The 12,087-nt window shown below is 37.4% G+C and overlaps 1 protein-coding gene across 7 annotated transcripts in view; it reads left to right on the top strand.

Moving 5' to 3' along the window:
• The window catches only part of ARID4B (AT-rich interaction domain 4B), a 96,979-nt gene that overhangs the window by 46,097 nt on the left and 38,795 nt on the right, over nucleotides 1-12,087 (top strand). For 5 of the 7 annotated variants that reach the window (XM_062572279.1, XM_062572280.1, XM_062572277.1 and 2 more), the window contains 4 exons: nucleotides 1,029-1,167; nucleotides 4,682-4,761; nucleotides 6,086-6,159; nucleotides 6,977-7,122. In XM_062572279.1, coding sequence (XP_062428263.1) covers nucleotides 1,029-1,167; nucleotides 4,682-4,761; nucleotides 6,086-6,159; nucleotides 6,977-7,122 — 439 coding nt within the window. Of the gene's footprint in view, nucleotides 1-1,028; nucleotides 1,168-4,681; nucleotides 4,762-5,093; nucleotides 5,130-6,085; nucleotides 6,160-6,976; nucleotides 7,123-12,087 lie in introns of those variants that run through there. The other 2 variants (XM_062572278.1, XM_062572283.1) reach the window with 2 other exon arrangements.

Raw genomic sequence — 12,087 nt, 5'->3', positions numbered from 1 at the left:
GTGCGATTTGTCATTTTTATTCTGCAAAACTAAGCCAGGCTGTGGCCTTTCTTAGAAAAGCAGGATTCTTTCTCTCTTTTATCTGTGTGACTTCTTTCTCTTTCCATGGGAGATGCAGGATGCAGCCTGGGGTTTGAGAGACTTTCATACTATATTTTAAAAGGAATTGTTCTTTTAAAAAAGGACGTTAGGAAAAATAAAGTAATCTTTTTCAGAGCACGGTAAATCATCATGTAAAATTAGAGTAGGGAAAATGAAACACAGTAATTCACCTTAGACCATAAATGCTAACTGTGAGTCTTCAGTTAATATTGAGCTTTGTGCTCAGAAGTAGTTATGTGAAAAATGGAAGATTGCTTTTAAAACTCTGAATTATGTGCTCATTGAGCATATTGTGTACTTTCTAAGAACTAACCAGCAAATTCAATAGTTAAAAAAAAGCCAGGCGTGCTGAGCTTTATTAAAAAAAAAAAAAAAAAAAAAAAAATCTGTTGCAGGTGGTCTTAGTTGCTGCAGTATTGTACATTTAGACTCCTCATGTGGTTAAAACCAGATGTAACATGGTGCTAGACTGTAACAATCAAAACAATGAGATGAAACCTTTTTTAATTGACATATGTGTGCACCTTTACCTGTGTACTTATATTCCAGCCCTTTGTTCAATGTGAAATTAAAACAGTTTTAGAATGTTTCACTGGCCATTTTTGAAGAACAGTTTCAGGTTTAATAGACTCATGCCCCCCTCTCACCATCCTGTTCGTGACTGATGCTTCTCTTTCAGGGATATGTCTTCTCTCAAAATAGCTTTTTATTCTGTATGACAGAGGATGGCAGACTTGTAGAATATGACTGTAAGAATAACAGCATAGAGAGCCTGAGAGAAAAAACAAATGAGTTTAGCTTAATGTTGATCCAAAAGGTCCAGAGGCATGAAAATTTTACTATTAACAGTTAGCTTTGGATCACCTGTAATTCTAATAATTAATAGTTTTGAACAGCTGAGTTTTAAATCCTCTTCTGTTGTTTAGTCCTGAAGAAGAATCTTCATCCTCTTCCAGCGATGAAGATGAAGACGATAGGAAACAAAGTGATGAGTTATTAGGAAAAGTTGTGTGTGTGGACTGCTTCAGTGTGGATAAAAAGAAAGCCCTTTGGTTTCCAGCCTTGGTAAGAGTTTCTTATATATTTAATTTTGTAGAAAGTTCCTTCCTTCTTCTGGGCATCAAAGAAGTGTGAGGGTTTTTTTTTGTTTTCTTTTCCCCTTTTGGTATATTCATCACTAATAGACATAATGGTAGAATATAACAGTATTATAGTAAGTATGAATGTTTGTTTCTCAAAAATAATTGCTAACGTGGCTTTAACTTTTCCAGATGGTTAGACCTTATTGACCTAGCTCCAACTTGAAGTGCTAAGAAGTGTTATGCAATTGATGTTTGAGGGCTTTTTTCGCTATGCTATGCGTAATTTTTCTCAATTACCAACGTTTATTAAGGGAGAGAATACACGAAGTGCAAAGAGAAAGTTTAATCAAGTAATCTTATTTTTCTAGTCTGAATGTAAGCATATTTGATAATCAAATCAAATACTACTTTGCTACTATGGTAGGAGGCAGAGAATTGCCAATACGTTTCCTTTAGAATAATGCTGTAGTCCTTTAGAACGAGTCTTTTGCTTTTGTTTAAAGAAAATATTTTTTTAAACAATAAGCTTCTCTTAGTGAAACATTAATATTAGTCTAAGGATTGTATATATTTGGAAATGAAAGTATTTTCATATGTTGTACCTATCAGTACTATAGATATTTTCTTAAAATATTTGAATCATTTCTGCCTGGCAATGAAAGTTGCAGTACTTGAAAATATTTTCTAATTTTAGGAAGGCTGTTGTGCTCTGCTTTTGAAAAGATGCCATATTGTAACGGTTAACACTTCATGGTGTATGCAGTAGGCTCTTGGTCCTACGTTTCTGCTGGCTACCTCCTGTGGCAGTCCAGTGGCTTTCCAACAAAACCTTTTCTGGAAAAAAAATAGTGGGAAAAGATGAATCATTGATGTGTCTTTTGCAACAAAGGAGAGAACAAAATAATCAGCAAGGAGATATTCACACTAATGAAAGATACTGTTAGGAAAAGCTTTGATTAACAGGCAAGAGTATGAAGCTCTCTCTTTACTGAGAGCTGTCATCAAGGTTGATGCAATATGGTCTACCTGCTGGTTGGTAAGGGTAACACAGTGCTCCTGAGGTGGTCAGCTGTACTGGTTTGAGCTGTTTTGTGTAACTTGCGTTGGTTAGTCCTGCTGGACTTGGACGTAGGTGGTAAGCAGTTCCCATGGCAGCCTCTCTAGTCTGTATTTGACTTGCTGCTCAGGACAGCTGTGCGCAGGACCTTAAGGTTAACTGAGTTATTGCTTACTCTCCTCAGGTACAGTAAAAACACGCTTTTTCATTTGGAGGTTGGAATAGCTTGTTCCTCAAGGAAGGTGTTCTGCAAATGAGTGAGAAGCAATAGGGGGAAAAAATTACTTTGAGCATGGAACTTGTTAACTCTGAAAATAGCTTATCCTGAACTAAGCCTCAGTTATCAGACTTATAGCATTTGGTCTTGCATGCAGCTTGAGAGATTGTGCCAAAGAGTAGATTTGTACCCCAAATAGCTCTTTTCCTGTAGTTGTTGCCCTCCAAAGTAGCTTTATTTTGTTACTGAGAAATTCTGGGTTAACTTTATATTATGGCTAATTGTAATTCTATGAACGATAAAAATATGGGTTTAATATGCTGCAGAACATGTATCCCAGAACTACTTTCCTTTATGTTATTAATGACATGATAAAAAGGTGCACTTAGTGTATAAGCACATGGAGGACACGGTGCAAGTTTGAAGAGATTAGAGATTCAGAGATTAGACAAAACCTTTATAGTGAAGAACAGTCAAGACTAGAAGTGGGAGCTGAGTACTCAGTGTATCTGGTTATAGGACTGATATCCAAAGTCACATTAATTTAGAACTGTAGCGGCTTAAGTTTTGTAAAAATTGTGCTTAGGACTGACTGTGAGCACTTTGGTTCTGCGCTGAAAAATCATGTATGCAAGATTATAGATAGTTGTAATAATGCGAGTAAAGTCTGTCAGTTGTTCCTAATGTCAGAATGTGATTTGGTAAGCTTTATGGTAGTGCTTAATTTTAATGTGTACTTAAGGCTTTTGGAAGTTGCAATAAGGAAACAAGTTTGAAGCATTTTCAGAAAAATGAGCTTACATACCTCTCCTCCTGTGGTCTAACTGGCATTCCTATTTTGCACAATTCGTATTTGTGATGTTTTGGAGCATGGAGAGAATGGTTGCCTAGAGGAAACTTGATTCAGGCAAAATTGAGTTGATACTGCTTGATGCATTAAAAGAGATTGCGGAAAGCTGTTTTTCCAGCCTCTGAGTGGATTTACGATTGCCAAGATCTTGATGCTGCCAGTAGCTAAAGCCAAAAAGGCCTTTTTCCATCTTAGACAATTAGGAGATTGCACCTGTTTCAAATGAGGGCCATCATCCCTGTCTCTCACCTTGAAATTTAAGTACTGCAACAAACTGTACATCAGACTGCATTTTAATTAGGAAATTTTATCTTTGTAAGGTGATTTCTTAGAGGTTGTGGAATGCATGGAATTTGGAGACTTAGGCTGGTAAGGCTTATTTTTCTTGAAGCATATTTAGCCTGTGCTCCATGATACGCAACTCTCAAATCGACTAGAGCTTTTGACTTCAACCTCTAAAATTCGAAGTGGCTGCTGACTTCTTTGAGGAGAGAGCAAGCCTTCTGTTGCATGGTATCTTCTGTGTGCTCGAAAAAAAATTGATATAAGAAAGAAGAGCTACTTGGCAGGATGTTATTAGGAATGCAGTTGTGTGCAACTTTGGTGCCTTGGGAATTTATAACAGCCAGAAGTTTATTAGCTTTCAGGGATCTATGTAAGTCTTGAGTCAGGACAGATGAATGATAGAGAAGGCTGCTTTTCTGTACTAGAACTTTAGAAAATCTATTAAATGATGCATTTTTTATTAAATTCCTGAAGTTATTAATTAGACTTGTTTACTAGCTTTACAAAAATTTAATAGCTTTTAAAAATTCAACAAATTAATACTATATTGTCTTGGTGTTAGCCTTAATTATCTACTCCTTGAATTAAAGATCCTATTCTAATACATATTTTATGAATTCTAAATTCATTCATTATGAAGGCTTTTTTTTTTTTTTTTTTTTTTTTTTTAAGGCATTTTATAAATCCTGTATGGCATTGTTTCTGAAACTGTGGGTTATGAAATCCTTGCGGTTTCTGGAAGCTTTCAGAAGAAGTTCCTGTTAGGTGGCAACATTTGGAAGTTCAGTCTTTCTAGGATGAGGAGTAGAATAAGCTATAAGGACATGACAGGTACTTAATGTTTGTCAGGAGGCTGTTCTTATGTTGCTGGCAACAGCTCAGTTCATCCAAGACTGAGCATAAATTTCTGAATTAAATAATCCAAGAAGGCCCTGACTCCTGTATTTTGAAGGAACTCAAGTTGCTCTCATTTCAGAGTTGCCTAAGAAGAAATGAGCCCAGTAAGTTTTTGAGAAGCAGTGTTATATACTATTACTTTGTTGCTTTTTTTTTTCTCGCTAAACTTTGCATTTCTAATATTTTTGCAGGTTGTTTGTCCAGATTGTAGCGATGATATTGCAGTGAAAAAAGACAATATTCTTGTTCGCTCTTTCAAGGATGGCAAATTGTGAGTAGGAATGTAGAGGCTGCTAATTAAAGTGTATACCAGTCAAGCAGAAGGTAGTAAGAAATGTGGTGGATTAAGTACTTGTAATGTCAGTTAGTCCAACAAGCTTCTGTCAAGGCTTTTCTAATGTTTAGAAACCTGTGAAAAGACTACACTGTGACAATCACGCTTGACCTTTGTCTGCCTTAATAATGGGGTGTATTGATTTTAGCGGATTTCTTAAGGAGATGCCTTGGTTTTAATTTCATTGTTACAACTGTAGCAAAGATGCTTTGACTTTGAGAACGACTTGATTTCCCTCCCTCTTCTTTGGTTGGAGAGCACCACTTTTCTGAGATGTTGCAATGGGTTTATCCAGCCACAGAAAGGTGTGTTTGTGTGTATATGTAATACAGACAAATAGACCGTTTTTTTTAAAAGTAAGGCATATGCCTAGACTACAGCTGCCTTCTGAAAAGTGCTGTAATACTACCACTTAGAAAAGGAAAGAAAATAAAGAAATCTAGGAACTCCAGACTGAGATTCACAGTAGAATAAGGAACTTCATGTTCTTAAACTCATGTCAGAAAGGAAGAGGAAGAAGGCTGATGGATGACAATAGATTATTATTATTATTTTGTCTAGATTATAATTCTTATTTTAAAAGCTGCAACTATGTATTCCGCTTGGTGCGGTTTTGCAGAATGCTTTTGCTGAAAGGATATTAAAATATGTAACAATTCCATTGTAGTTTAGTTCCTTACTAACTCTAGGATATCACTTACTAAATTGACAGCTGTTCACACTGATGGATGTCAGTGGAAAACTATGCTCACTCTAGCATAGCTGTAGTTCAGATTGGTTTCTTTGAGCATACTCACAATAGAGAGAGGAGTAAGTGATTTTTTTTTTTTTTTTTTTTTTTTTTTTAACATATAACTAATACTCTACTTCCCCGCCCAAGATAGACTTTTGTTGGTTTTGGGGGGTGAGTTGTTACTTGCTACATTAACATGAGGTTTTTATTAAGGAGTATGTGTTTGAGAGATTTCAAAAACTACCAGTTAGTGGAAGGAGAATGTTAGTGGAAGCCAGTTAATGAGTGGATGTGTATTGTCTTCCCAAACTTTTTAAAAAGCTTTGTTTTTAATCCATTAACTGACTAATGCTGTACTGGACTATAACATCAAAAAAGTGTCAGAGTATTCTTCATGGGCTTTGTCTGTGTGTTTAGTACTTCTGTCACATTCTTAATGGTCAGCCCTGTATTGTACTATTAATTTAGTTCTAAAATCTTTTAAGATAGTATTTTAAAATATTTTTCATTGTTTTCTAAATTATCTAGTGTTTCTGTGCCAAGAAAAGATGTTCGGGAAATTAGTGAAACTTCACCAAAGCCTGATGCTTTGTTAAAGCAAGGTAAAAATAACTTTTTTGGGGAAAACGCTAACATGGGTGCATATGTGGATTTGGACTTTGTTACATAGACTATACCAAGTATTTGGTACATTGGTTCGTGTCTTAATACTAAAATATAGGAGTTTTCCTGTAGTGTAACATCTTGAAAGTAAAAATTTCTGAAAATCTAGAGGCCGATTTTTTTTTTTTTTTAATAACAAGTTAAATGCATTTGTTTTAAATTTAGACATGCCAAGCTTGGATGTAATCACACAGTGCACACTGGCTGTCTAGATTACTATTCAACCTTCTGCCTTAGACCTGCATAAAGTAGTTCGCGTATCCCTAATAGCTCTGAGAAGGTTGCCTTTCTGCACTCTCAGCAAACTGGAATTGTGGAGTCACTTGAAATTTTGAGTTTGTGTGGTCATGCTCTAATATGTACTTGTGCTTATTTCTTCCTTCTTGCCCAGTTGTGATTTACATAAACCACAACAGAAATCCCTTGGATTAGGGATTCTCTTAATTAAATATTCATACATGGCCTACTGCAGAAGGTGCTTATTTTTATTGGTAGACACTAACATAGTAATAATCCTAATAATAGCTCTGAATAATTCTATATGCAGTGCAGAGAAGACCAGGCTCATTTGGCTTGGTAAGACAAATAAGTAAGGGCAATGCAGATGTTGCTGAAGTTCTTTAAATTTGGGATAAACACTTAATTGGCAATCTTTCCTTTTCTTTCCCCAATGCCCCCAGCTACTTTTTTGATGAGAAGATTTGGTCAAACTGATTCTTCCTGTGATGTTAATAAATGCTGGTGGTCCTTTTACAGCTTTTGACCAAGCCCTTGAATTCCGTAAAAACAGAACTGTTCCTAATAACTGGAAAACAGAATTGAAAGAAGACAGCTCCAGCAGTGAAGCCGAAGAGGAGGAAGAAGACGAAAAAGAAAAGGAGGATAACAGCAGTGAAGAAGAGGCAAGTTTGCTAACTGCACAGATGCACAGCTTATCGTAAATTAGCAAGACTAATGTCTAATTAGGTCTCAGTAGAAACAATTGTCTCTTAGATTTTAAAATTTTTGTTGAATAAAGATACTGTATGTTAATGTGTGAATATCAATATGAAAATCTAAAATATTTTTGAGTGCACTAAGCAAAAAATAATACACAGTCAAAAGGCTGAATCAGAGGGAACTAATGGAAAATAGGTAGAAATTAAAACTCAAACATAGATCCCATTTGAAAATCTTACCTATATTCATAATACAGCAGCAGAAGGTGTTGCAGTACCTGCTGTGTGCTGAGCAGGTTGTAAAAGGGTAGAGAATGGTGTGTGTGTGTGTGCACGTTACTGCATGCATACTTTTCTTTCTGAAAGAATAGAAAGAGCCCTTTACTTGTATGTACTTCTGACTGGAACTTGCCTGCTAGCCATTAGGGGACTTGAGTGTCTTCTAATTGAAGATCTATATGGTTGAAAAATACATAAGCTGTCCCTCATAAAGGATATACAGTGCTTAAAGCAATTTTGGCAGATTTAAAACAAAGCACTCTATCTTTAAAAACTCCAGACAATTGTGTCTTGCACCTTTATGCAAGCCTTGAAAGGGCATTTCTTGCATGCATTGTTTCAGTATTGGAGTGCAAGGGGATTTTCATTGATGTAGAACATCAGGTTTGTTGTGGAGATGCTTATTCCTTGGCTATTATGTCAGTCATGACCTAGATGACATTTCCAGTGTGCAGGTCACCCTCCCTCAAAATAAACAGTTGACTCGCTTTCTGTAGTAATGGCTGCTGCTGGTCAGTGCTTTGTAGTGTGCAGAAGAGTGTAATTTCCCTTCCTGGTTTATCTTACCTGCTCTGTTGCATGGTATAAGTGTTGATATAGTTTCCCCTTCATGGCCATGGAGTGAGTTTTGTACATGCTAAACTCATGCTGCCATAAGTTAATGCTCATATAGATGATGATCAATTTTACTTTTCTCCTGGCTATAGAGCTGTTACCTCACTATGTACCTGTGACTTATCACAGACTCCAAGCCACAGGGAAGTTTCCTGCCTTTTGCATGGGAGCTCCATGTGAGGAAGCAGCTCTAAGCTGCCACTGGCCTGTGTTCTTGACATCGCTGAGAAACAGAATGAGGCTGGCATGGCCCTGCTGCTCTCTTCCTCTCTCATGCCTCTGTTGCAGCCCTGTCCTCCTTCCCTTTCTTCCCCACCCTTTCCCACTCCCAAGTTGCTATGACAGGCCTGTGATTATAGGTCCCCTTGTAAAGTAGAAATCGCAGGTAGCTTATGCTACTTTCCCCCCCCCCACACACACTCCCTGTTTTTAACTGCAGAAAATTAAGTTTACTGGCTTTGTAGTGGTGAAAAGGGAAAGGTGAGAACCTTTGAAACCTTTAAGTAATTACCAAGAAGTCTGAGTTGTTGCACCTCTTTTATCCTGCTCTATTTAAGAATTGTTTCATCACATGCTATTTCTGCCTGTCCTGATGTAAAGAAGCAGAAGAGCTTTCAATCAAGGCATGAGCTCATGCACTCCTCTTCCACACTTTTTCTTTTGTATTGGAAGTATGGAGTGCTACCTCATGTGTGGTTTTCTAATTATCTGTTCTTTCCTCCCAGCCTCCTGTCCAGAAAAAAACGAAGAAAAGAGGAAAGAAGAAAATTAGTGGAAAGAACTTTATTTCGCAGCTGGCTATGAGGCTGGAAGAAGGGCTTTTGAATCTTTTGCTTCCTTTGTACCTTCTGGTGGTACTCAGATTCTCTCTGTCCATGATTACCTTTTCTTTCAGTAGGGTTTGAGAGCTCTTTCTCTAATTTGTAATGTGACTGACCATCATGCAGTTGACTAAAACTCCCTTCTGTAGTGGAACTATAAAAGAGAGGCTGAACTGGTTCGGGCCTTAAATGGTGGTTATGATCTTTCTCTGAACCCATCCTCCCTAGGGGCTGTAGTTCCCAGGCATTCAAGAAGATAATGTGCCATCTTTTAGTTTCTATATTTATTTTAAGGTTTGGAAGACTGCCCAGGTGTAAGGCAACAACTTTGCCACCTCTCTGTGCTCATGATTTTTTTTTCCTCTATTCTTTAAGCTCTGAGGACCATAGGCAGCTCTGATCAAAAGCTGCGTAGCGAAGTTTGCAAGGGGCTATGCTCTGTCCAATATTTTGGAAGCAAGGGTATTTCCTTTGGTTCAACACAGTTCTTGAACTTCTAAATCAGGTCATGTCCAGCCATGGGCATGATGAGTATGGGTAGGTTTGTACTTACGCAGATGGACACACAATCTTTGGTCATTCCTCCACTGCTTTTCTTAGGTGAAAAATTTACAGCCGTCAGCAATAAGGTTTGTAAATACTTGGCCTTGTACCCTTTGTCCTTAAAGAGGGAGTTTCAGCACCTTCTCTCTTTAACTTCTCCCAGCTGTCTGTGATGTTGTATGAGCTACTGTCTTCCTGTGTGCTAAACACGAAGATCTCATCTCAGTCAAATCTTTTGGGATTTACTGTGACATCTCTTGTAATAATTACCCCTCCAGTATCCAACATTCTGTCACTTGCTGAGCAAGGAAACTTCTAAAACAGAGGCAAAATCCCCCCCCCCCCCTTTTTTTTTCCTCCCCTGAATGATCAGCATAATGTGTGCCTTCTCTCCCCTCACCTTGTTTGGTGGGCATTCTGTTCCTGGCGTGCCCTTTCCTTTTTAGTAGATTGTGTCTGTAACCTCCTCCTGGCTATCAAGCACCATCTCTTAAACAGGACCTGTAGGCCTGGTCTTGGGACCTCACTATCCACCTGCAGATTGTCCTGGCTCTTTCCAGGATATGAGCAAATCTCACTCATTGCCCTAAGGTGGTCCATGGGACCCTAGTGCCTGTGAACTAGGACAGAAAATGAAAGCTTACATGCATCAACTCAGGTTTCATATATAGGTGCTCTCACAGACATTGACGTGTAAATCCTCTGTATAAGTCCTCTGTACTTACCTTCTAAGAAGGAGGTCTGCTTTTCCTATTTTTTCAAATGGAAAATAAAGGAAAGCAAACCTCTCTCCTGTCTTTTTCATGCTAAACCTGATGATGGCTAAACATAGAAGGACAAAGACTTTTTTATTAATGGGTTATACTGTGTGAATTTTCATGGCATAGTGCTTATTTTCTAGGTTTCATTATCAGGCAGATTTGCCTATTTCTTTTACTTCTGTGACATGGACAGATATATTAGTGGCTGCAGAACACTGTGGTTGATTAACTTAGAAATAAGCCAAGATGGCAGAGTATGACATGCTTCCTTCAAACCATCACCTAGGAAACCTTATCATCCAACTGCTTTGAATATTTAGGAGATTCTTTAAAGAACTGGGGATTAGTAAGGGATGTTATCGTAGTATAGCTTGCACTAGTTCTGCAGAGATTCTGAGAAAGCAACAATGTTTTTCAGTGGCACACACAGTCTTAAAAATCTGCTTTTAGTACAGTTTCTTAGAAGGCTGATGTGGTTTCTGTTGGAAATTAATAAGGAGCATCCAGTAGCCATTCTCACACCTCTGTGGATTATCACATTTGAGATTCTTTCACACTTGCTTTTCAGGCATTGCATCCTTCAGTGAGCAAAGAGCAGCAATCCAGTCTCTTTGTTACCTTTATTTTAATCTCTTACATTTAAACAAACAAACAAAACGTATGCTGCTTCTTGGATTTCCTGAGATTCAGCTGAATGCTGTCTTTCCCATCCCCTAAATGCTGTGTTGGGACTGCTTTGTTATGGCAAGTGTTTTCTTGTTTGTGAGCAACATGAAAAACCTGAGTTAGGTGTTCTTTAGCTGCCCAGCATGAGCCAGAGTATGTTTGGAAGAGTTCTTTCCAACTACCTGTCATGTGAAATATTAGAAGAAACATTTTTTTTTCTAAATTCTGGACCTTTGCACTATGTATTGCAAAATCTTACCCCTTTTTTCAGCATGATGATGAAATATCTTTTGTTAATTTAATTTTTCTGTATATGTGTCATTTTAGTCAAGCCATATGGTCTGTGTGGCCTTACTCAAAATTTATAACAAGCTGAATCCTCTGCTTACTGACAGTGTTTACTTTACCACCTTTGCCTGGTAAATGTGAAGTTTCTTAACCAGGTATTTTTCTGCACTATATGCAGTGCTGCAGCATTGTTTCCTCAACACCAGTGAAGAATTTCCCCCACCTTCCTCTTCCATGATAGGGATCTGTTCAGTACAAAGAACTGCAGTTTTCTCCTCAGCTTGTTGTTCTTACCTGCTGAAGTAGGTTGCTCCATAGTTTATTGCAGCTATACTTAAGTATCAGGTAGATGCTCATCGTTAATCCCCCTCAGAGACCTTCCTCTTGCATTGCATTTGCAATGGCTCTGATTATGGAGTATTTTCATTGTATTTTTTTATTAATTACAGCTAAATGAGAATTGTTTCAGCATACTGCAAACACTTGCTCTTGTATTTTTTTTTTCTGCCTGCTTGCTCTGATGTGCATTTAATGGATGAAGTCTAGACTAAGAAAAAACTACTTACTGGTAATAGTTATAGCCTTCCTTGATTTTATTTTCAGCCATGTATGTCTTCATTAAGCACATTCAACAGATAATGGTTTTTTCTATTGTGTTTAATAATTATATTCAATTTCTATTGGTTTTTTTTTTGTTTGTTTTTATTTTTTCCCCAACTGTCTTGGTATAACTTCAGCAATATGTTGTCTCCTTGCTTCTGGGTAGGTGAAACTTCAGTGTTTAGTATAAGGAGACTGTCACAGGGATAGAAAAGATAAGTACTGTATGACAATACAGCAGAGTGTTTCCTACAGATTTACTGAAGAACTTGTTACTGATATTTTTAGCAACTTTATAGGTAGGTAGTATTAAAACAGCATGCAGAAAATTAATCAACTTGTAGGCAGCATTTTGT

This window comes from Rhea pennata, chromosome 3 (assembly GCF_028389875.1).
Source record: "Rhea pennata isolate bPtePen1 chromosome 3, bPtePen1.pri, whole genome shotgun sequence".
Taxonomy (NCBI): domain Eukaryota; kingdom Metazoa; phylum Chordata; class Aves; order Rheiformes; family Rheidae; genus Rhea; species Rhea pennata.
The sequence above is the reverse complement of the archived record's forward strand: the minus strand, read 5'-3'. Positions and strand labels throughout refer to the sequence as shown.